Here is a 26,209-nt window from a genome sequence, read left to right as displayed (position 1 = left end):
ATGTTAAAGAAGAACACTTACGCATAAAAACTTTGCTGATCAGTTACTAGTAATTTTCCACGGGGAAAATTCCGTGTAAAATTACTAGCAACTAATCGACAAAGTTTTTCTGCGTAAGTGTTCTTATTTAAAATGTTGCTAACTTGTGAAGAAATATCTTTTTAGAAGAATATGTTGCTAAGAATTTAATATGAATCAGTTCTTATAAAGATATTTTAAATAATCATATCGAATCGAACACAAAGGCCTGAACGCGAATGTAACTAAGTAATATAATTAAATAGCTATTCGAATCAACCTCCCAACGGGAATTTTTACCGGGTTGCAACCAAAATAAACATCAGCGCATGGCGTATGTACTAAGTGGGCAAATTCTTACAAAATCATTGCAGTTCGCCAATGGTTATGGCTGATATTGGCAACAATCTTCCTTAGTGGGATATAAACTTGGGTGCTTTCTTGAAAATCGCTTTTTATATTCGACGGCAATAAAAATAAATACAGGTACAATTTTTATACTAAATACGTTCTGAAATACAATCTGGTGGGAATTAAAGAGGATAATATGAAGACCATATTATAGAATATATTATGCCATAGAACAGAGCAAGAACAACCCTGACAGCAAGGGAACAAAGATGGCGGGTTGAGATCTGCCCAGCATTAGCAGGCTCTTTACTAATAGGCACCACGGGGAACAAGGTTTCACGATCCATTCCATGGATGAAGAACTGGCCGTACTAAAGTGCTCTACACACTGCAGCCAAGCGAATATCAGTCTGCCCCTGAAAAATCCGCTCCAGCCCAAAACTTTAATGAGAGCCATTCGGCTGGGATGCGTGTACCCTAGCTACCATAAACATTGGAATCATTGAATTTGTTAACTTTGAACTCGGCCTCTGGGAAGTTAACATGAAAAATACCTACGGAGGATTATTGCACTCAGATCAGAATTTTCTTGGAATGCACTCAATGTTATCGCATGCGTTTGGAGGAGACGACCGACAGCTGAGATCATTTGTGCCATGAGGAAAGGGTGAGAAGGGGAAGTGTAGAAAAACCAATTACCCCGCTCCTAACAAAAGGCGCCAAAGGGGCTACGGATTAACGCTCCAGCCGACGGACGGAGTGCTGTACTTGAAGCACAGTCCTCAACGCACTGGAGCGAGGTCTTTAAAAATCTCTCCTACTGCCGTGATTTGAACCTGGACCTGTAAGGTGGGAAGGGAACACCCCAACCATTTCATCAACCATACACCTGACGGTAATATAAATTATAATTAAACTAGTCTTGAAAGGAAAATTAAAATACACATGGAAATTTTCCATTAAGTTCTAATTTACACATACATTACCATTCCACCAGCTTATCTATAAAACAACTCTATTTATCCCATTCTAAAACGATGTATGTGGAGAAGAATGAGCGCTCAGACGTAAGAGATTAAGTTATGATGGAGTAAAATGTACGCATAAGTGAAATAAGAGGATGATATGAGGGGAGAGGTGTATTGAGGAGGAGAGACAGCCGAATGAAGATGAAAGGGAAGCAGAGCACCAAAATGTGAATTTGAGAGAGGGAAGGGTGATGGTGAACTGGCAGAATGATTACTGGGTCGGAAGTGCGGAGTCGAGTCGGCCTCGATACACGATTGGAGGGGCCGCCGTGGTTCAAAAGGGAGGAGAGAGCAGAGGGGGTGGCTTCGGGCTCATTGGAGGATGGATGGATATATGTGTGGGAGAGATTTTCTGAAGTGTGTAACGGAGAGGGATTTTAACGGGGGAGGGGGCGGGTGGGGGCGAAGGTGGATGATATTTTTCCGCGGAAGCCAAGGTGGAGGATTTTCGGTCCAAGTAATAAGCTCCGACTTCTCCAAGAGCTTGCGTTGACTGCAATACCGATTCGGGGCTCCGCTGCGGAGGAATTCGGCTCGTGAGTCGCTCGAGAATGAGCAGAAGAGTATTGGATTCAAAGAGGAAAAGGTGGGGGAGGGGTTGAAGAGGGAGAGAAATGTTGAATTGACGGTTTAGGAGTCTCAGGAGGAGGAGAAGGAGGAGGGAGAAGATTTGTCGCGAAGGAAAGGAGATGGTGGACTCGTGAAAGGAGGGAGAGGATGCGAGGATGCATGAGAGAGGCGGAAGACTCGTTGACACGAGCGGAACGAACGCCAATGAAAGCGTAAAATGAGGGAAGGGATGGAGGAATCGAGGAGATAACTCTACCGAAAGGGAAAACAGAAACGATTTCGTCATTTTTTCAATCTATTTACATCTTAATGTGTTCAATGCGCAAGAAATCAAAATTTTCATGCCTGCTGTCTCGAATTTTTCATATTAAAGATCCAATTTATGCAACATAATCTCATTGATATGCTTGTCGCTGCGGCTTGCGGATCGGAACTTTATGGAGAGGTTCATAAACAATTTCACCTTTTACGCTATACTGGCGTTTCTAATGAATTTGATCATTGGTTAATAAACTTTTTGGAAGTTATTAATGATAAAATAAAATCACTATGTACTTTCCGCACAATTCGAAGATTAATTTGTGGAAAGCACTAATTGGTTTTATTTTATCATTTACTTCCAAAAAGTTAATTCAACAACCATCAGCTTCACTTGTCTGTGCGCATGAAAAATGTCAGTCAACGCTTGAACTTGATCCTGGTAGAAATAGTTAAGATTAAAACTAATTTAGAGCGGATCACACCGCAAGAGAGATGGCAAAAATAAAGCGACACACCTCTGGCAACCTCACCCGAAGAATTTTGCTAGTGAGGCTATCATAAACATTGCAAAATAAACTTCCGCTACGCACAATGACGTTCGGAAACATTCAGACTTGCGAGTATAAAGCAATTAAATAAATAAAGAACTCAAGGTAGCTATAATCAACGCTTTGATTCCAAGAAGCAATAATTTTATCTCCAACAGCTGAAAACGAAAACCGTCTTCAATCCCTCTAGGTTCTTTGACATGGAAAAAAATGAAATAACTTCAGAAGATTCCGTCTTCAGAGGAGTACTCAAACATGAATCAGTTTGGGAGGGCAAAGCAATGTCTCGGGGCCAGTCACTCCTGGCGCAATACGAGAGTACGTACGCGCCCCACTGAGCAGAAATAAAAACTCCTCGTCATTCTTTGAACGCCGCGCAGAGAGAGGGAGGAAATTGAAATGGTTAAAAATAAAACTTCTCTGAGTTAATAACTCAAACGAGAATACGCTTCGGTTTTACACGCGAGAAGAAAATCCTTTGAAGAAGCTGGGAAGAACGACTTGCAGGGATGACGAAATAGGGATTTTGGGCGACGGAAGAAGGGGCGAAGCGCAAGCTGACGGAATGCGGGGTCAGAATTAAAACTTATCAACACTCGCCAAACGAGGACGCTCCTAATGCCGGCGTGAATAGAGAACGAAGCGAAAATTGCAAAGGATTAAAACCCGCATAGGTGCCGTGAATGCGGAAAACAAATGGGTTAGCTGACACGTTGGGGTTTCCTACGATTTGTAACACCGAGGAGTACTGGAGTCAGGTCGCTAACGGTTGGATCCAAACTAAAAAAAAACGGGGAAAAATGATAAAACTGTGGTCTCAAGGAAGGAAAGTCATAAGAAAGATACTCAGCGACTACGTCGCGACACGTTAGTTCCACTTTGTTGCATTCGAAGTCGTTAAATGAAAGACTTGAGACTTAGTATTTGCTTCATTTATTAATAAAAGGGAAGGCCCAAGAATAGCAGCTATTCAAAGACATATCGGTATCATATATGCTTCTGATGTAAGCTAGCGGGAAAATAAGCACTTAAGTAGCGTCTATCTCAATACAATTTTACGGCACAATGCCTCCCTTCACATAGTACATATAACATTGCCGTGACAAAAATAATTTAAATAATAACCTCTTGCCTCGATACAAAAGGCAACCTAAAGATACATTTTAAATGACCGATAACATTTTCTTTGCTCAAACTAATACGAATTTTAGGAAATCGTATCATAGGTACATAGAAATAAGAAAAAGAACTATTAACCCTTCTATTACTATTATCTTCTTCATATGCAGAGTACTTGAAAAAAGGTAGGAATTTGAAAAATTAATCATTTTAGATGAAGACTCTTCGTCAATTCAATACATTTTCAATCGCCCGAGAAATTTATGGTACAGAAAATTTATTTTTCTACCAGGTGGGCATGTGATATCCTTTCAACTACTACATGATTTAATTTAACGGAAACAATAAGAAAATATGTTCTCAACTGAGAAAATAATGCTGCTAAAGAAAATACAAAAATATACCAAGCTAAAATATGCCTTTAATTTATTCATACCTATTCCTATTCGCCTAGTGGTAGCAGAAATCATCTTGAGAAAATTCATTTACGCGACCGGGATGAATATCGAGGCGAAGGAAATACTGTTCCGGATGCGAACGGATGAGTGGAACTAACAAGCGTCGATGAAGTGCGCGGTTGAAGGAGAAATATGACATTTCCTTCCTCGATGAGTGAGCAAGCACGTAGGTTATACATACAGAGGGGTCTGGGAGGCTAAGATGAGTTACCCTTTGGGCCATAAGGGAGCGTAACGGGCCATTCCTGAAACCCCAACCAAGGAGGCGGAACGCGGAACGCCGTCGTCATGCGAGTCGACAATTTATAGCTGGAACTCGATGAGATGGTAGTGGGAGGACGTCACCACCCGTCGTCATATCACAAGCGAGGCCTCAGCGGGGACGGGGAGAATTCGTCGAAAACGCGGGAGAGAAGGTGACGCCAACGGGGCCCCAAGGCCGTTTCTCCGACCGCAAATACAGTGGCCGTATACTCTGCACATTTACTCGCGAACACTCTCTCCTTCTCTTCTACTCTTCAATCTGACGTCCAGCCTGGGGGGATGAGGGGGGAAGGGGTCATCCCTGATCCCTCATCAACCTCCACACGACCACTCAACACCCCCACCCCTCCCCATTTCGCACAGCCAGACCGACACTCATACTTCCGACTCGGACCGTTTCGACTCGGATTTCACGACCGTTCCGTCGTGAGGTGACCGAGCCTTAACATTTACATACGGATCTTCTTAAAAAAAAAGAAACTATAAAGGGGCAGCGTTTGATGACATTCAAGGGAGGTTTGAATACGGTCAGGTTGTGAGGTGGAGGAAATGAGGGGTGAATAGGCCGAGGAGGAGGGGAAATAGAGGTCAAGGATAGCGCCTCGAGGGAGATTCAGGGCGGAGGCAGGATATCGTCAAGGAAGGAAGGAAGAGTGAATGGGGCCGGCCCTGGGCGAGAGGACGGACGGGGAGCAGACAGGGGCCGAAAGAGGAGGATTTCCACGTTCCGGACGGAGGCGAGACAAGATCGGAATGGAGAGGAATTGCGAGGAGTCGATTTGATTACGGGGCTGAGGGGAAGAGGGAGGGTTCTTTTTACGGTTTCAATGGAGGGTACACCACAGAGTTCCATGTAAATCGCGCGTCGTAAAGGAAAAATAGCCGGGGACCGGAATAGATAGATAGTTGAAGGGCATGAGGAATTACTACAGGCGGTGAAAATGACTATTAGGATTTGCTACTTTAAGTGAGTCTAAGGGATTACTTACAATTCCTTCGGCGAATTACGATCCGTTAAAAGAGTCATAAAATAACTATCGCGGATGATCGGGAAGATTTGTACAGGTTAAACAAACTTTACGCAGACAATCGGTTGAGAGTCGAATGCTATACGGTGCGCTAATATAATTCGAGCATTTGATGACAGGGATATTTTCGTTTAACTAAGATGGTGTAAGTTGAGAACCGTGCTGAATTTCCAGGTCTGATAGAGGAGATAAAAATAAGCACACAAAAAGGAGAGATGATTGAACGCATATTAATAGAACTCAGATTTTTAAACATAAAATAAAAAATGATCATACAGTGTGACTAGAGCAAAACAAATGTTAAGCCTGCACCCAAAATTTCTTTCACTCCAAAACTTCTTGATCAGTTTTTACGGCAGGTTTCCTAACATCCCTCACTACAGTACAACGGTGTGGTATTGGAATGGCATTTGGAGAGAGTGAAAGAGAGCTAAGGTCATTTGCGCCATAGAAACGGTTCAGAAGGAAGAGTGGAGAGAAACCTGGCGTCGGCATTAGCCTACCCTTAACAAAAGGCGCCGAAGGGAAAATGGCTTCACGTCTTACCCGACGGACGTAGTGCTATTCTCGAAGTGTCCTCCACAAAGCACTCAAGTAGGGATCGGGCATTCTGTGAAAAATTTCCACCATCGCCGGGATTTGAACCCGAACACAGCGTGGGAAGCCAGAAATGTAGCCACCACACCGAAAAAATCCCCAGTACAAAGTATAGTATGTCACGTAGATTTTAATGTAGATTTTATAGAAAATACTAAGAATCAGGATGCGTAATGAAACGGAATTGAGAAAACCGGATTTGCTGTCGTGAGCTTGTGGTAGAGAGAGAGAGAGCGAGAGATATGGGGTGGAGACGACCGTAGCAGAAACTGTGGGAGGAAAGAATCGCAGCCAGGTCTCGAAAGAAATGGAGAAAGTTATTAAACTGAAACAAAACCGCGTAAAGGTGGAAAAGCTGGGCAGGAAGAAAGGGCAAACGTGAGGGAGGGAGGGGGAGAGAAAGACTAGGGTTGCGGAGGGCACTTTGAGAAGAGCAAAGTTTTATTAGAAGGAGGGCAAGGCGACAGAGCATGGTAAGGGGTTGAAGTTGGAGGGTGAAGGAAACAGCCTTGAAAAATAGCGTCGTAGGGTGGAGAGATTTCTCAAATGCAGATGCAGGGAGGGTGGTTGGGGGAGCGGCTGTCGGGTCCAAGAGACAACAGGGTAATTCGAGGAAGCAGGGGTTGGGGGGAGGGTGGAGAGAGAGACTCAAGAGTTAAGTTGCTACAAAAATCCTTCCTCGACTTCGGAAAGGGAAATAAACACCATTTTTAATGCAATAAGCAGAGAGAAAAATGTATTCACGCATAAAGAAAGGGGAGAAGTCCCAACTGCTTCAAAGCGGCTCCCACTCCCGCTATTCTTAAATGCAAATGGAGATAAAGGCGACGGGATAAAGTGATGCAAATGAACGTTAGGTGAGGCGTTTATCCGTCATGCTTAAAAAGGAATATGCTCTTGAACGGGAAGAAGTCCTCGAGACTACTTGGCATACGGCGAAATCCGGGAAGCCTCTGAAGGCTACGGGCGCTCCAGCAAATATCCAAATCGTAGTATATTTATAGATATTGAAATTTCACAGGTAAGTAAAATATAAAGTGATTGAAATAAATACTCATCGGTATATGTCGAAGTTTTGATGACATTCAGATCCTTTTAGGATGCGTCAAACTCACGGAGTAATTCTATTCCAGAATTAGGAATCAGCGTTTCCGTAGATGGTATTTTGCAGTATTGAAGGCAATTAAAATTTTAGCGTATAGATGTACCGAGAAAGTTTTAATATAAGCCAAAACAAGAGTGCATGAGTTCTATTGATGGAGGTGAATTGTATGAAAAAATCCACATAAATATTGTTATAGTGTTTTCGAGTAAATATTCAATAACATGAATGGATGCGTGATAGATGTGTTGATTTGTAGCTTAACAACCTCCCGACCTAAAAATTCCTTGACACAAGCATGGAATATAAAGCACTCACTCAAAAACCAAGGTAGTTTTCAGTGCTAACACATTTCTTAGTCATTCAAGTCCATATTTTGTCCAAAATGTGATAGGTATTTATAATGCATGCTTGCATCAATACTAATCAGCTATAACCATACCTAGTGACAATTTAAAACCAATTTAGTCATCTGTGTACTCAAGCACTTACAATATGCTTTACCCAAATTCCTTCAAAGAAGTACAAAAACTTTTAACGGTTTTTGCTGTGAAAGCTTCATCCGTACTGTTTATTTCATACTGCCTCCAAGTTTACTTAAGGTATCCAATTTCTTATTAATGCATAATAAAGTATAATTGAGCGTAAAACTTCATTCCACGGGAAAGATTCCGCGAGTTTTGCAGTGAAACATGACGGCATAATTGAGTGAACTTTATTAATAAAGAGGTTTCTTTGAGTAAGAATGAAATAGGCCGTCACAAAATGTAATAAGGACGGAGGAGATGAGGGGGTGCTGAGGGGAAAAATGTTATGAGGGAGTAGGCAAGGAAGCTCTCGGAATATGATGCTCGGAAATGAGATGAAAGCTATGAAATGGGAGAGAGGGAGAGAGAAAGAGTTCTCTTGTGAGGCGGAAGAGGGATTTGGACGAGAGAGCTTGGGAGGAGGAGAGAAAGGAAAAGTTTCCTCTCTTCGGTGGCAGCGATAGGAGAGACGGAAAAGACAGGGGAGGGTGGAGGCCAGCGAGGACGGCAACTTACGAGCGATGAGAGGAGCCCGCCTCTGCCGCGGGCGAAGAGGCGGAAGAGCGAGTCAGCACCGAGACAATTCTTACTCATCCGAGCCCATCTTTACCCACGGTAGTGAAGGTTGCTCGGGTTCTCCAACGGGTAATCTTCTCCATGGCTGCCGATGTTTCGGGGTACGATCAGGGATGGCAATAGAAACTAAACGACGGACAAAACCATTTACATTTCAATATTTTCGTTCCCAGGAGCGAAATGTAGAAACGAAACGAAATGGATTTAAACATGAGGAGCTAAACTCAGGGTTGAAACGAAATCATAGTCAAAACTACTTCGGGTCGAAACTAAGCTAAAACTATGGGACGATACGAAGCACAGATAATGTTTTGCACCGGAGGGACCATGTGCTTCACCTTCGAACGGTTTAGTTTCGACCCACACAACGAGTACGAAGTATGGTTGATTGAAGTAGAGATTCGGCCAACCACCTTTAGATGCAGGGGCAGTACGCCATTGGGACACTCATAATTTTACCACTAACAGGAGAACAGTGAACGCAAACTGGCCATTCGACTTATAAGCTCAAAGTTACAACCTCTCAACACGTATGTCAAACGAAATGGGTGGAAACTATTCCCTCTTATCCCCCTCCACTCAACTTTTTGGTATCGAAACACCCATTTTTATTTCTACAATTACACACAGACACTAAAATACAATTAAAAATTACGAAATATCTAATGCTGTAATTTTATACATAACTGATAGCAGTGGCGAATCCAGGATAGGAACAAGGAGGGGGCTGAGTGGAGGTAATCTCACAGGTACACTCTGGGGACTCTAGGTACACTGATTGGTAGGCTCTTTTGTACACTTAAATCATAGAAAATCAGGTACCTACCTCACCTTTTGTACAACTAAATCATAAAAATTGAGATAGATAGGTATATTCGATGAACAGAATGACAAAGAACGTAAATAAATGCATGATGTTTGAAATTATAAGGATAGCTTTGTTATTCCGCGTATATTTATCAGAACTCAAACAAATTTTAAGGTTTAGTTTTTCATCATTAGCATCAATATATTTAGTGTAAATTGTAAAGAGGTTGTGGATCGTTTGTTCGAGAGAAATATTCTTATCACTTTCCAGTGCGTTTTTGCAAATAAACATTTTCCCTTACTTTTCTTCCATTACCAGGACGTTATGACATCATTAAGTGCGGAATTTCGCTATGGATCAATTTTTTAAAATGTATGTACGTTGTACTCGTTGGAATGAAACATTCATCCACTCTGAGAATCGATACTCAGTTTGTATTAGATATATTGTGTTTCAAGGCGCAAGAGACATTCAGAGGACAGAAAAAGTAGAGGAGGAAAGAGTACAGGGGGAGACGGGTGGTTTAAAGGAAGCAATTCCAGCGGGCGGCATGCGATACCAGGGTTTCAATTTCCGGTGAAAAGGATACGGCTGACATCGGAGGATGAGCAATGGGCAAGGTATAGTTTCTTGCCACAGCGACAGTTTTCCGCTACGACGCAAAACGTGAGAGGCTACGGTGAACGAATTTAACCCGATGAATTATCAAAAACTGCGGAAGATTCCACACCAGCAGTCAACGTGTCAAGGCAAGGGAAAAATGGGTGTACGTACATTCGCCTAGCTTGACGCTTTCCACCCCGATGAAGGAAGAAATGCGAAATCGTGGGGTAAGAAAACTGAGATCAAAAGGTATATTCAGAGAGCAGGATGATATACAGCGTAAAAAAATGCTTGAATTTTGAAATTATATGGATAGCTTTGTTATTTCATGTGTATTGATTACATACTTCAGTGTAACCTCGGTTAATAAGATGATCTTCATTAGTATCATCATAATAATATGCGAAAAAACAAAGATATTCTGAAAACTATGAATGAATCGCAAATTCAAATGTTTCGTTTAGTTTGTTTGCCTATGCTAACAGGATTATGAGGGACTGGTCGAAGGGAAGAAGGCCAGGACGGCCTCGAGTGAGTTACATGGGACAGGTTATAAAGGATTTAAAAGAGAAGAAATACGCCGCTATGAAAAGGCTAGCGGATAGAAGAGAGGAAAGGAGAACTGCGTCAAACCAATCTTAAGATTGTTGACTAATGATGACGATGATGATACTAATATGCTCACCTAAATGTCTTCTCTCACTTTTTGTATAGGAGTTATTTTCTTGTTGAGGCCCTTTTACCACGTTTCCGCCGATACCCTTGGGTAACCAGTCTATCTCCGGTCACGTTGTTTCGTTTTACATGTTTATATGCACTCTACCTCTTCCTTCCAGCCGGGAAGCCTATTTCCCATCATTTTCCAGCTTCCCTAGTATCTGTCCCCTTCGACTGAATTCACCACCTCCTCATTCCTCAGTATTTACTTCAGGTGACCACTAAGCACCCTTCTTTACTAGGCAATTCCACCCAGAGCGCAGGTTCCTTTTGGGTAGGTGAGGAGAGAGATCGCCCCAGACTAAACCAGAGGAGTGTGATTTCTCTCACTGAAGGTAGGGGTGAGTTCCATTCCCAGGGCTACTTTGCTTTTCCGGAATATTGAATAGGGGTACCCAAAAGCTTCACCTGGGACCATTTCTCCACTAATAACAAACAATTATTTCGTACCCAACTTACCATTTAAACTCATAGACCCCGTTCACAACGCCTCCATTCTCTCCTGCAGCCCATTACACTATCAGCCACATAATTCTACATTCGTGCACTATACGTAGAAACTCTCCGTATTAGGCTCTTGACCAATCTCTCCTTCATATTTTTATTTTTTAATGGCACTCGTCATCTCTTTTTCTACAAAACGCCTCTCTCGGAAGTTCAATGGTCTTCCTTATTTCTTCACTAAAGCAATTGTTTCCTTCAACTGCAGCACAAGAAAGTTAAAATAATTCATCCTGTCGCAGCGTCTAACTTTTTTCGCTCAACTCCCTTCGCCTTCTATGTCTCGGAGAACCTCACGAGGACGCAAATTGTGTAAAAGTGCGGGTGGAGAGTTGAGAGACTACCTACAGGCAGGAGTCATACTTGGGCGCATGGAAGCGAGGACTGTTTTTGTCTTCTCCCCTCCGTGCAGCCCCACGCGATGGCCAAGGGACAAGCTTTTGGTGTCATTGAGTGAATAAAGAGGCAATGCTCGCTCAGCCCCGCACCCGGACGATGGATGCTGGGGAGGGGGGGGGGGGGGAAGGGGAGGACACCACCATTGTGCGTGGCGCGCCGCGGCGTAGCGGAGGGATTGCGAAACAAAAAGGCCACCAGCCAGACAATGCCGCCAGCTTGTAAATAAAAGCCAGACGATTAAAATGGCAATCAGGAAAAAATAGCCCACTGCACCCGAGCGAGTACGAATAAAAATTAAATAAATAAACTACCGTGTTTTGTATTGCCGTCGTTCGTGGAAAATTTGAATGACCCCTTAGTCGTGTTGACGGGGTCTGATGTAAACATGCGAGGAGGACATTGCTAAGCCAATGGAGGCTTTTTAGCGAAGCGAGTTAATTTGCGCCCTCAACACGGCGTGGCAATGAATATGAGCGCGGCCGCTGACTAATTCCGTTAATGAGGGTGGTTTCGCGACTGGGTGGTGAATTTTGAGCAAATGGATGAACTCGTTAGGAACGGACATGATTCTGTGGTATCAGAACTGTCGTGTGGATGTGTACGGAGTTATTTTTACGCTCTGCCAACAGTCCATTCTTAGATATCCGGAGGTATTTTTGAACCTCATCTTATATCTGTACAATGTCAAACGGAAGACTGGTTCAGCATACGCCAACAGAATAAGTCACAAAAATGAAGTCTCCACGGTTATATTTAACACCAATTTATGATATGTGGTCAGAAATATGCACATAATTTGCACTAGAAATCGATCGTATTGTAAAGCATTGCAAGCAACCCCTAAATTATTATATTTTTTTGTTTAAAAATACCTAATTAGTGAACATTTTCCCCTGCCTTGTAATATATCTCAGAACAATATTTTCAAAGCAAATCGCTAAGTCTCGCAAAAAGATCTTTTTCATAATCCGATCTTTAATTCTACCAGTAGTGCAATTTCCAACAAATATAGTCAAGAAAAAGTGACTACGATATCATCGAATATTTTACTAAATGGCAAGGAAGATTTTTTTTTAGTTTATAAAATATCTTTAGTTAGCTTCATAATAACAATTTAATACCAAAAATTAGAAGTCCAGATTTCCTCATCATTTACCTCGGTAGATACAGAAAACGATAAATGAATGAGAAATTGGCGTGGGATGCTGTCAATTTATCCATTCATGAAAACAATTTTGTCAAACGGCCATTTATTTAATAAGTGTAGTTTTCTATCAATATGGACGGGAAAAATAATCGTACGTTTAAGGGCCGAGAAATATCGGACGCAATCGATGGTTTCCTCTAATTCAATGCTATTGAAATGAATTATACATATATATTGATTCATTTTATCGCAATGTCAATGTTCATTATTTCAGTACAAAAATTGGTCGGACTAAAATAATAGTAGATCTCTTAGGACAAAGCCAAAAGCGTGTGAAAAACACACATCAGAGTGTTGGGGAAAATGTATCTCATCGTTCTTATCGCCCTTTGAGGAATTCTGATTGGGAGTATCCAAAAGCTTTATCAGAGGCTGCTGAATTCTTATCGGGTTCTCAACCGGGTCAAATCATCCATTGTCCATGTTTATATGCTTAGCTCGTGCACCGAAACGTCGGCTATGGCACACCTCATCCCAGGGAGAACCCGAACGAGCTTGCTAGGAATGCTTACGATTTTACTTCGCTTTATAGGAGTTCAACCAGGTATCCCTTGGATAACCAATCGCTCTAACCATTACGCCAACCATGCTTCGCCATATGCATCCTATCTGGGGATATTCATACAATATTTTAACCTCATAACCTTATCCATGCTACGTGTTTGAATAAAAAAACGATACCCAGGGATGAAAAGATACTCCACCTAATTTCCTCGGACTCAGCTCACTCGTCCCCTGAAACAGTGAATAAAATCAAATCGCTGTCGTCAGACGTATTTTCCGCGCAAAGCTAAATGGGGCGGGTGACGGAGATGAAGAGGCAAGGATGGACACTTCCACCCACCTTCAGACCTACAAATCCTACAAAAGGGGTTGCATTGGATGGCTGAAAATCAAGGAGGAAGAAGAAAGACTGGGGCTTGATACTTACAAAAGGAATGCAATTAATCTGCGGAACACTCTTCTGCCCCAAAAATATTTAAATATTTACATTTTGAAAAACTTACCCCTTCGGGAGAAGTAGTCAAATCATTCGCTTCAGCTGAAAAATCCGATTGAAAATTTAGTGCATGGTTTTGATTTTGTTGGCTTATGGTATTTCCTACAGAGTAGACTTATCTATCCATAACATAGAAGAAATGAGTGGCAGAGGTTGATTTTACTGATTTTCGTTTTTGCCGTGATTATTAAAATGGCTCACATTTTTTGTATGGATCTGATATTATAATTGTAGTGCACAGGCAAAAAAATCGATTCTGTACGGTAACGTGCGCACATATTTTTGCGCTGAAATAATATGTAGTTTACTAACCCCGCTCTGATGGTTCACATTGAATTATATTCAGCATGTACCTACACCGATTACATAGGTACGCTTAGCAATGTCGAATTGCACCCGATGAAGCCCAAAATCACCAAACAATCGAAATAAATTCAAATAAAGTTACTTCTGAAATGAATTAAACGATATTGGCCGACATTCAAACGTGAATAATTAATCCACGATCGCAAACAATGAATACAAACGAAATGCATCCTGTTGCGTAGTGGGAAACTAAGGAAAATATCACTAATAAACCAAACTACGGTCAAAATATTGAGAATACATGACCAAGATTGTTAGAACTTAATTATGGGTTTAATTAAAGGCCAAAACTTTTAAAAGTATATTTAGTCTAACAAAATAATGGAATCGGTTTTTTTCCTTCAAAGAAGAAAAATTGATGCGTTCAATTTGAATAGGTACTATAGAATCCATAAAAATAAATTCGAAAACAAATATAACCAGCGTTAAAACGCTTTAATACTAGCCACTTTATCGCACAAGGGATTCGAATAAACTTGTATGCTCATAGCAAACTTTTCAAAGCAGATTGAATTATGCCTCTGTGTCTACGTGAATTGAATTAAATAGGCTTCGAGGATGGTGATATTCAAATTTATGCATAAATAAGCAAATGTACTGAAATGTAGTGTTACTGATGCAGCTAATTGGAAATACAGTGCAAACCGGTCGATCGCACGCGGCCACGGCGCGCTATAGGACTATTTCAAGATAGTAATCGGTCATAAACAAATATTTTGAGAGTAGCAAGAGCGTAAACCACAGCTCAAACTTCGCCATTCACAGAGAAACATGCACTTTCAAGGTTAGGTCATCTAATCCGTCTCTCTAATGCTTGTGATAATCGGTTAAATCAGTTAGAGGAATCAAGTTGCTATCAGTTGAGGAGCTGATAGAAGAAGGGCAAGTTTTAACAGTAGTTACAAATACAGAATACAAAATAATTTTTTTTTTGCATTTTTGCGTAATGTTTAGGAAATAGTTTTCACATTATTTTCGGCGTCTGGCAATAATCAAGCAGTTTAGATGTGCGTATTCTCAGCACGAATACATTACAGCCATGAATGTGTTCTTCGCGTGAGAAATTGCATGCATATTACGCAGGTGGTATAAGGCGCATTTCGTCCTCCATTCCAAGGTGTAAAATTATATGTATGCACCTCTAAATCGAGAAGTGCCTACAGTAAAATAGACATGGCTAGCGAGTAGCTATGCATTTAACATATTCGAACGACAACGCTGCATTAAGGGTAGAGAATCTGACGCCAGCTCCACTCTCCTGCAAGGTGAGTGTCATTTGGAAAACATGTGAAATTCGCGGGAGAGGTGTAACTTACCGCCCAGGATGAATAGTCCGCAGGCGACGAGCGTCCGGTGGTCGTTGGAGCAATGACCGAGGAGAGCACAGAGCGTGGCGGACAGCAGCAACGCGAGGCCCGCGCCTTCCAGCGGAGTGCTTATCCTGCAACGAAGATAAAGAAACAGTATTAGCAATGAAAATATATATGCCTAAAAAATTGACTAATACGCCATAATAGGTTCTCCGCCATGAGAAAGAGATAATCGCCACTTGATGGTGCGAATGTCACGCCGTTTGCGAAAAATTGTCAATTTTCCCGGCGTATTGCCATCATGGAAGTTTTACTGGTTTCCGATTGTGTAATTATTTTTGTGACTACATACGACAATTGAAAAAATTACGACATCGAAACGTTGGAACCCACTAACATAGTTTCCCGGTCGGAAACCAGGGAGACGTTCATTATCACCTCATTAGAGGGGTGTAATCATGTGCATTATAACCCTCCTTCATGCATCTTCAGAACAGTGAATATGACGTAGTAATTGCAATGAATATAAAACTGTAGTTAGGTTCACGAATTGCTGATGATCATATGTTTTCGCAGTGGTAGATAAATTTAAAAGAGGAATAAAAATAACGTTCCTCCGTGTATGTTTATATATCTCCTGAGTAATTGATCAACAACATCATTGTAGAACACCGAGTTTACTGGGGCCTATGCAAAATGATTTTAAAATCTTGAGAAAAAAAGCGTGGGACACATAAAGACACAATTCTAACTATTGATCTCATAAATGTTGCCACTGCAATAAAATTAACCTCCCAAAGTCGTAATCCTTACAAAAGGAGGGAGCAACAGCAGTGAAATGAAAAGGATCAATTAATTACACTATAATGATAGCTACCTTACCTCGTTATGCTCTTTTTGCAATAGCTCGTTCCGTATCACAAGGCTCAGCATTGAGGAAATATGAAATGGAAAACTCCCACAATGCCTAAAGTGGCAAAATGGCACCATATCCCGTTTATGCCTGAATCTTGAGCCGACTATGTTTGCACGTCTCCCTACAAAATGGGCACAGCAGCGAGGAGTTTGCTGAAAAAAATCTTCGCACATATTCGCCACTGTCTCCTCGAGAGATGGGTCAGCAACCTCATCCCTTCTCACGCAATCCGATCCAAACAAATGGGTCCTCGCATGCTACCTCCTTTTTCTCCCTTTTTATTCCTTCCAGCGCAGAGAGTCTTTTCGCATGGCACATACACTCACTGCCTCCCGCTTATCATATTTCTACAGACGGGAGAGCGGGAGACGACGCGAGAGAGAGAGAGAGAGAGAGAGAGAAAGATTGGAGGGATTACGTTTCGCCATTCTGGGCTAAAAAAGCAGCCGCGACGCATGAGGCAAGAGAGAGAGAGGGTGCCACTTCGGAACGGAGAAAGAGAGTGGAAGATATGTGGGAACGATGGAGGAGAGGAGATAGAGATGGGAGAAAAAGGCTAAAGGAGGAGAGAAGAGAAAGGCGGTCCAAGAGCAGCAGCCAGCCCATAATGTGGGCTCTCCACATCTCTCTCCGCGGCGTGCGAACACCCCTCCGGGACCACCAATATGTGTGCATGTACAGAGGAAGGGGGAAAGGGAAGGTGACCCGCTGCTCCCCACCCCTCTTAAACACCAGCCAGCGAATGACGATGGAGAGGAGAGCATTAAGGAAGGACAGAGAGCATATAGGGAGCCCGCACTGTTGTGAAGGTTTATACGCGGGGACCTTACTGAGCAAAGGCCCATTTCTTAACCATAATTTTCAGCTTTAGGAATACGTATTTCCAACGAAATGTTTTTTCATTATAATCAAACATTATCCAAAGGAATTACATATTATTACTTAAGATGCAAATAATTTCAAAGGTAATATCAAACCTAAGATGTAGATTAAAAATAGCTCCCGGCATCTTGGGCCGCATTGAACATCCTACATATTGAATCCGCCATTCTTTTTTTTTTGATGCACGAAATATTTTTGCTTTGCGAGGTTGTGCCTCTTTGGGAACTGGACGGCGATGATGGTCCATTTATAAATCTTCATTTTCAGTTGTAAGAATATGTATTGCCTATGAACTATTTTTTAATTGCATAATTTGTTCACTATTACATTTGCTATACCGGGTTACATTTATTTTTTTGCGTAAGGAAGGACGTAAATAATTCGCATCCGTAATATCAAGCCACAGGAATATAAGTTTCTTAAAAATAACTCCCTATATTTTGAGCCGCCATATTGTTTCACCATATTGGATCCACCATTTTGTTTTATGTTTTCGATTTCATGAAAACTTCGTAATCAGTAGCATCATATAATAGCCCGGTGTACCATTTTTTTGTGCCTGTCAGGATTTGACCCCAGTATGCGACCACCCCTTAGGGACCACCAAGGTCTGGGCGTGTACAGTGGAAGGGGAGGGGGTTATCGCCCCCCTTCCGTACCGTCCAGACGCGAGGCAAATGACGGGGAGGAGGTGGAGGGAGGGGCCGAGAGCAGATGGGCGAGCCCGCATTGTGAGGCTTTGTAGAGGAGGAAGGTGCAGGACGACGGAGATGGCCCCTACTATTCATCCCAGTCTTCATCCGGGCGGACGATGGGGAGGGGAGAGTGCGGTGGTGTGGGAAGGGCTACAGCACTCTAGTTCCGTAATTCCTCACAATAAAATACGCATCGTCTTCCTTCTCCTCCCCCCTCCCTCACACCCCTAAAAACCACATCTCGAGCGAATAATAAATGAGGCAGCGGTGAATAAATCCCACGGCAATGATAAATATATAGGAATGTATTTGCCAGTTCATGGCGAGAGGAGGGAAAAAATGGCGCCTACTGATTCGCGTGTGCGGGAGAATGCATCATCGCCGCCGCTGCATGGCTTTTAGAGGAGAGTTTATGAGTTGGTCTCGGAGAGGGAGGAGAAGGATGAAAAAAAATGAATGGCGAAAAGAGGAGGAGAGGAGGTATAAAAAGGATGATACTGAGTGAAACGTCGCTTCATCTTGTCGTTTGCGATTCGGCCGGTGTTATTTAAATCCTTTCAGCGTTGCTAGGATGCGCCTAGATGCGCGGTTCACGTCGGAATTTTTTCCCCCGCAAAAACGGCTGATTTACAATCTCGCAGCGGTGATGTGCAATCGCTCAAAAATACGTGGAGTTACGATGCGAGTCCATCATGCTCAAAAAACGCAATGGCGACGCTTTAATTCTGGCTCTCTGGATCGGGACAACTCACGGCTCTTTTCCCCCACCGCCTCTCCCGAACGACAAAAAAAGGTGTATTGCTGATAACTTTTTCCGCACACAAAAGGCAATTTGCTAGTGGCATTGCATTAAAATCATTCCTTTCAGGAAGGCGGGATCCACTAGGAAAGAGCGAAACTAATGTGAACGAAAAATGGTCTGAATGCGTATCCGAAAAAAAGCTCTGCAAAAAATGCTTCTCATATAGGAAGAGTTTAAATGTATCTTGTTTGCAATCCGATCTAAGAAATGAGAAACTGGATTGCGACAGATATTCCATAATAAGTAGATAAAAACCAAAACTACAGAAAGACTAGAATAGTTCTCAGTGATTAATTATGATATTACCATGTTCATGCCAGCTGTTTAAAATTGATGAACGGTACCTTTTTCAACATCTAGCAATATGATGCTGTAAGTAATCAAATGTTTATAAGTAATATGCATAAAGATAGTTATGTGCATATTTTGCATTGATAAGACACTATCATTGCTGACTAAACATGATTAAACTTCAATCAAAGCAATGAGAATTCAATTCTAAGGTAGTGAAGAATTTTCTATTTAAGCGAACCAAATACGCTGAAGAGACAGCAGAGTAATGATTGCAGAACGAGTAAGATATTTAGCATAGAGAAAGAAATTGCAAAAGACTGTTGAAAACCTAAGTCTCAAATAAGTTCCAATGTGAATGAACAGGAAAACAATGAATTTCTTGGAAAGTTTCAGGGAGCTCTGCTTCGAGAAACTGAAAGAGAACGAATTTACAGAGTGCATATTAAAATTTGTATTGTTGGAGACTTTTCCTGGAAAATGCCATCTGAAATTGAAGGTTCAAGTTATATAGCTTTATAAATCTATTTCTTTGGTCAAAAATAACGACTTATGAAACATGAAATATATCAGAGAATATTGCTTAAGATAAAACGCTCTACAGGGATGCTATCGCTTTCAACTTAAATACAATTCGATGGCAAACTTTTAAGTAGAATTTAATAACTAGATGACCAAATTCTGCTGGTGAATAAGACGTATAGAATGAGATCACTTCAGGTGTACTATTTTGCACAAATTTCTGGTATAACTAGAGAAGCTTGAAAAGGAATGTCTTAAGGCTGACGGTTCCAAGAATATAAAAGCGATGCAGTGAATGAATCGACTAAAGACGAACCAATTTCAATAAAATATATTATAATACTAAAAAGCAACCATTAAAATTTATGTCACGAGTAGTTCTACGTTATTTAATTATTTCTACGCATTAAGTGTATTTTTATTAAATTTTAAGGTACTCAACATGGAAATTCAGCAGCAGTATAATGTAAACAGAAGAGGAAATAAAGAGTTTACGAGGACCGCATTGCAATGTGCACCAGGTTAAGTGAAGTAACATGATTAGTTTTCAGCACAACAAACTCTGTGTTGTCAAATCAGAGCACGCAATTTGGAAAAGCATAATAAATTAATTTTCCGACCCATGAGCCAGTCCTCCCCAATTTTGATGTAATACTAACTACGGTAAATTCATTCCGCGGTAACAAAATATTTGCTCTGAAATATAACCGAGGATAATCCCTGGATATGTAGTGCACGTCGTGGCAAGGCAATGTACACTCCGAAAGAATTCCTCGAGAAGCCGTACAAACAAATAAAACGCGATTAATTTCATCCCGTGGCTTTGCGTCGAGGGCGGGGTGGAGGGAAGGGAGCTAAGTAAGGGATTTGCAGCCAAATACGAAATAAGCGCCGTAAATGCCGCCCCGGGGCGAACAAAAGGAAGTGAGCGAGGATTGGTCGGAGAGGGGGAGAGAGGGAAGGGAAAAGGGAGGGGGGCTTAGGACCAAAATACAACGAAAAAAAGAAACAGCAGGAAATGCTGTGAGGATAGAAACAAGGATTCGCTCCCTAACCTCTGGGACTCGTTTGAGGTTTGCCGTTGGGGATATCAGCCAGCGAGAGAGAGAGAGAGAGAGAGAGAAATAAAGGGGAGGGTAGCATGTATGGGGAGAGGGGGAGGAAGAACGAATCGTGCGTCCCCTCCCCCCCTACCTACCATCACATCCGTTCGCAGTCGTCGATTTGATTGTAAGTGTGCTCGGTATATATAGTACGTCTCCCAGCAGGTTCCCCCCACCCATCAACTTAGAACACTCTGATCAATCAAATGCGGGAGAAATTTTAAGTGAACAAGAGGCAGGGGTGGATTGAAGGGGAGTTCTGGGAAGGGACGATCAATGTTTCCCGGGGGAAATGGAAAAATCGCAGTCATTAACAATATTTTCCAACGGTCGTTTTCATATCAATGAACGATTCCTATGAGCGTTTCACATCAATTTATTTTCCGACGAAATTAATCCGGAGGACCAATTTCGTTAAGAGGTATTACGCACATCCAGACAAAGCAAATAATTTAAATAGTGCTACCTTTATCTGCCGCACAAGAGAATTTGTAATTCACGCGGTTGAGAAATTAACACGAGTGATTTGCAGGTATTTGAAATTGCAGGTAGAGCGGAGGGTTATTCCTATTATCATGTACTATAATACAACAGTAGCAGCACACAGCCAGCAAAGCAGTGCTACCATTTCAGAACGATTGTTTACAAGCCCTTCTGGCTGTATTTCATGGTGCAAACTTTGAATGAATGCATGAATCCCAACTACACAAGCAATTTGTACCACGCATTTCTGAATGGAATCGGATTACTCTCGACTTGCTGTTCGCCCATTGATATGCTAGCACAATTGCTCTTATAATACCTCCATTTACATGGTGCAATTTCCCCGAAGCAAGATGTAAATGTAATAGGTTGCGCAAAATAATACGTTCATTAAACGGGCCATTGAAGTTACTGACTCAAGGGTTATTAGAGAGACTGATTGACGCTGAAATTCGATTTAGTGAGCAATCCGGCATTACAGATTGCAATACAGAGATGCTAACACATTTTAGTGATGCCGATAAAATCAAATTCTCACGCAAAAACTATATACAGCGCCGGAGAGAAAACTTGAAAAGTGGTTACGTGAAACTTATTGCATTTCTGCATGGAGTTAAGAGAAATTTACAACTCAAAGAAAGAGATGAAGGTCGGGACGGCAGATTCGTATAAAAATAATGTAGCGCCAACTTTTAGCTGGGAGCATGGCCTTTAGTGAATCGCGAGTTTTTTTTATCGCTAGGTTGAACACATTTAGCTGGCCTTATTTCTTAGTCTTTCAGGTCAGTAGAAAATAGGTTTGTTTTTCTTGAAAAAGCGTTCTTTTTTATTCTGTTTAAAAGGTAATAAAATTACCCATAATTTAATCAGCATTGTCCCATGAACTGGTCTTCGTATTGACGAGGCCATATCGCAAAGGGGGATGGAAATTTGAATGTAATGGTGCGGCTTTCGGGGTTGCCATGAGGACTGAAGTATTAACCTCGTGATAAATGTAAGACCCCAAACGAACCATTAGCTCATGAGGCTGCACTTACAGAATTCAAATAATAGCCTTAATATTTTATATATTGCAATGAGTTAGCCCAGCATACGTCAAGTTTTATTAATACCAGACTCATCATGGAATCTCTAATTTAACTCCCACGTCCTTCAATACATTTTACGATAATAAATGCCCCACGATAATTTTCAATTAAACCGATAAAAATGGTTTTACAATGAACATTCAAGTATGATATATCTTGATTAATTACCAGGTATACTGCTAATTTTACTAACAGCGGAGCTAAAGAAACAGTATATAAATATAAAGGAAAGATTAACCTAATATTTGATAGTCCTTATTTCTAATAGAATGCTGTCACTTATATTATAAAATTTCAGTCAAAAATGATTCACTATCATTATATATTTTTCTATACGATGTGATTACACATTATGTTTATTATTCCAATTTTGAAGATGAAGATATTGAACTAACTTAATTTTGGCGAGAGTTAATTTTCAAGTGTTCCGGCTAAACATATTTTTCATGACCAAATGTTCACCTTATTGGGGAACGTGGAGGCGTGGTGTGTCCTAGACCAAAGGAAGGAAAGGGTTGAAATCCGGAGTGAAACCTTGGGACAATCCCAAAAAAGTCCTGGAAGTGCAAGGTGGCCTTGGGAAAGGAACTAGGCCTCAAACCCTGAATGTGTGGTTTATATACGACTGTGAGTCATCTCAGGGTGAGCTCTAGCCTAACCTATCCAAGCAAACCTTTATCCAAATGAAATTCGGCATGAAAAAATCATTTGGTGTGTCCAAGAATCGAAACTGGATCTCGCGATTGCCGGTAAGGTAAGCTACCAATTACACCTCGCCACCTTCTTCCGAAGCGGATTTCAGACTGGGTTTAGCGAACGAGGTATTGACGTCCCAAGTCCTCACTAAAATCCTTGTTAGTTGTATCCAGTCTAAGATTCACCTTGCAATAATATGGCTTGGTGGTGTACTTGTAGCATGCCTGAACGGAAATTGGGAGATCCGAGTTCGATTCCCGGCTATGCCAAATAGATTTTTATGACGAATTTCATTCTTGTTGAATTATCTCCTATGCGCCTGAATACGTACGAAGTTATTTATTTCATGCAGTGCTTTTGACCTGCTTTAGTTTCAATTAATGACTGATTGAGGACATGATTGACTTTTTCCACTTTAATTTCAAGTTAAAGGTATAGGCCTCCTTCTCCATACATCTGGTTCATATTCTCCCACACGAAGATTACACACGTGTGAAATAGGGTGGTATGCTCTCCGAGTGGACAAGTGGCTGGAATTATTCACAGGTTCTCCATCGGGTCAGACTTTGCATAGCCGACGTTTCGATGCTCGATTCGCGCAACACGGTCAGGGCAGATGAACTCCTCTCTCATGGGCGGAATTTCGGGGGGCATGGGGAGCCTCACCCTCCAACTTAAATAACAATTCGCTCGGAAAAAGTACGAAATCTGCAGAAATGCCAAAACATTTTAGTCTTAGATAGCCCTAAAAATGCTGTTTTGAGAAGATAAATATTTAAAAAAATTTCATGAAGAGGAGGTCCCCGTGAATTCAATAGCTATTAAACCACCGGCAGGAATACTGCCCCGCCAACAAAAAGCTCTAAACTTCGTCCACGACTCTCTCTTCTGACGAAGATTCGTAAGTTGAGTATCGAAACGTCGGCCATAGAAAACCAGACACGGTAGAGAACTGGAGAGGAATTCCAGCTTACACGCTTACACACCGGTCTTCCGATGGCCACCTCATCGCTTTCGTTGACTCCGCAAAGGCGAGCATCTTGGTTCCACGGAGAGGCTTTGTCCCTAACCCACCATCTGAATCCACCCTCCTCACTAAATTCTCCTCCCCTATCCCCCAGCATTCAGAGACTCATAGCTCCCGCCATATCCACTTCCCCTCCCCACAATTGCAATCAATTCCATTCGCGTCCGATCTCCTTCCCCCTGCCTCCTCATTTTGCGACTCGAACGCTCCCGGCTTCGCTTTAATCCACCGTACTTCCGCCGCCGTGTACCCACGACCCTGCTCGTTCGGAGAGGGTTTAGACGCCTCCACGCCACCGACTCTCCCAGGTGGCGCGGCTGATACGCCGACCAACACCACTATATTCAACCGCTCTTCCGGAACTCCCCATAGCGCCGCACCCCTACCAATATAAACCCCTTTCACCCCCTCCCGAAATTCTCGCCCAGCGCACGAAAATAAAAATATGGGGAGAGGGGAAATTCCGTTGGATTAACAAAATGAAGCCGCGGGATGAAAAGGTATTGGGGCCATGGGACTCATGGGTTGCCGCGTCGTATTACCAGTCTTTTCCGACCCCAGCGGCGAGGAAGAGAGGAGCCGAGTGTGTGTGTCGCTCTCTCGCACCGTCTTCATGCCGGCTGTTTGCCCTGCAGTGAGGGCAAACTGTTCTGTAAGCCCCTTCCCCCCTCTTCCTTACCATCCTTCCCTCTACTCCCACCCCCCCCCCCCCCCCCCGATCTGCCCTGCGGTGCTAATTTTCAAGAACGTCGGCCCGCGTGCGGAGAATACTCGAACGCGCCTCGGGCGCTCGCCGCCGGAAGTGACCTCATATCGGTATCGACGTCCGCGATCCGTTTCGCAACTAAAGCCTTGAAGGCCCTCGCAACAATTGACCGAATTCCAGACTCGGAAGAGAAAATCAAGCCATATTTTCCCAATTCCTAGACTCACTCGCAATCGAGTGCAATTTCTCGAGGCCTTCAATTTTCTGTTTCATTGATCTGAAACCGCTAAGATATTTTCATGCCCTGAAATGAAGGGGGGGAAAAGAGTGAGCTGAGGCAATTAAGGGATAATCGGTTGATGTTTAAGCCGGGAGGAAGAAATGCTTTGAATAGCCATATGTAAGGTAATTCAATGGAATTAAGTTTGCCTATGCTCATATCTTAATGATGACTTAAGGGAATGAAATATGACTCGCTGCTTTCACGGCAAATGAAATTCAGGAACTAATTTCAGAACTAGGAATCAGTTTCTAGCCAAGTCAATGTCAAAGAAGACTTTGAATTTTCATTGAAGAAATAAACCCGACTGAAAACTGAGAACAGTTTATGAAAAATTAAGTCAACCTGAAAACTTGTGTGAGTCAAATTATGTCAAACTTAAATTAAAAAAACCAAATCGTATCTTTTGGAAATCTTTTTATCCTTAGTTATACAGAATAAATGTATTCATTCACCCAGATTCATGGTGATTCCACAGGGTATTGTGATTTTAATTTATAAACTTAATTACATGGTAAATATTTAAAATGGAGTTGCATCAGTCAAATTTTCCATTTAACGAAATGACTCAAACACAAAATAAATTTATAAATAGCAGAAAATAAGTATGAAATATTATGTATTCTATGCTAAAGAGTAAAACACATTCAATGTAGTAACTGCATATACTATAAAGCCCACTTTAGACCACTGACTGACAAATTCATACAAATTTTGGGTGAACGAGACGAGATACGACAAAAAGTCATAGAATCAACCCCCTCTAAAATCGTCAAAACCTCAGGAAAAAATATCGTAACACTGTGTTCTCCATTTATTACAGTGTTGGCAATTACCTTCGTCCCTACTTTTTGGGGGCATTTCGAGATAAAAATATCGATGGTATTGAGGAATTTGAACATCGCGGAGAAGCTTGCAATTGCACCAATATCACTGTGGAACCACACACCTTGTAACAGTCAGAAAGAAAGCCAGGAAGCCTAGAATTGTAAGCTATTCCTTGGATTTTATTTAAATAGGTTAAATATCACCGAAAAAAGACAATCTTTCAGGAAAAAACGCCAGGCAAAAATTGTAAGAACTGGAAGAGTGATCAGAATAGGCCTCAGGCCTTTTCCGAGAAGTAGAGAGCCCAAATAAGCGAAAGCTAATCAAACTATTAAAGATCTCCTATTTTTTTTAGATTGCATAGACTATATTCATTATTTTACTTCTTAAATGCAAGCCACAGGCGAGACTTTAAAGAAAATAAAAAAAATGGGTCTTAAAACAATCATTATTTGTTTACTTTCGGAGTGACATAGAAGAGCTATTGGAAATCATTGCATAAATTACAAAGTTTTGATTATTCCGATATGAA

General features: G+C 41.7%; 1 protein-coding gene across 1 annotated transcript in view; it reads right to left on the bottom strand.

The window, feature by feature from the left end:
- The window catches only part of LOC124168719, a 1,194,493-nt gene that overhangs the window by 231,579 nt on the left and 936,705 nt on the right, over positions 1–26,209 (bottom strand). Inside the window, exon 3 of the mRNA XM_046546988.1 lies at positions 15,365–15,489. Within this exon, the coding sequence (XP_046402944.1) occupies positions 15,365–15,489 (125 nt within the window). The remainder of the gene's footprint in view (positions 1–15,364; positions 15,490–26,209) is intronic.

Source organism: Ischnura elegans, chromosome 1 (genome assembly GCF_921293095.1).
Source record: "Ischnura elegans chromosome 1, ioIscEleg1.1, whole genome shotgun sequence".
Classification (NCBI taxonomy): domain Eukaryota; kingdom Metazoa; phylum Arthropoda; class Insecta; order Odonata; family Coenagrionidae; genus Ischnura; species Ischnura elegans.
This window is presented reverse-complemented; position numbering and strand designations above follow the sequence as displayed.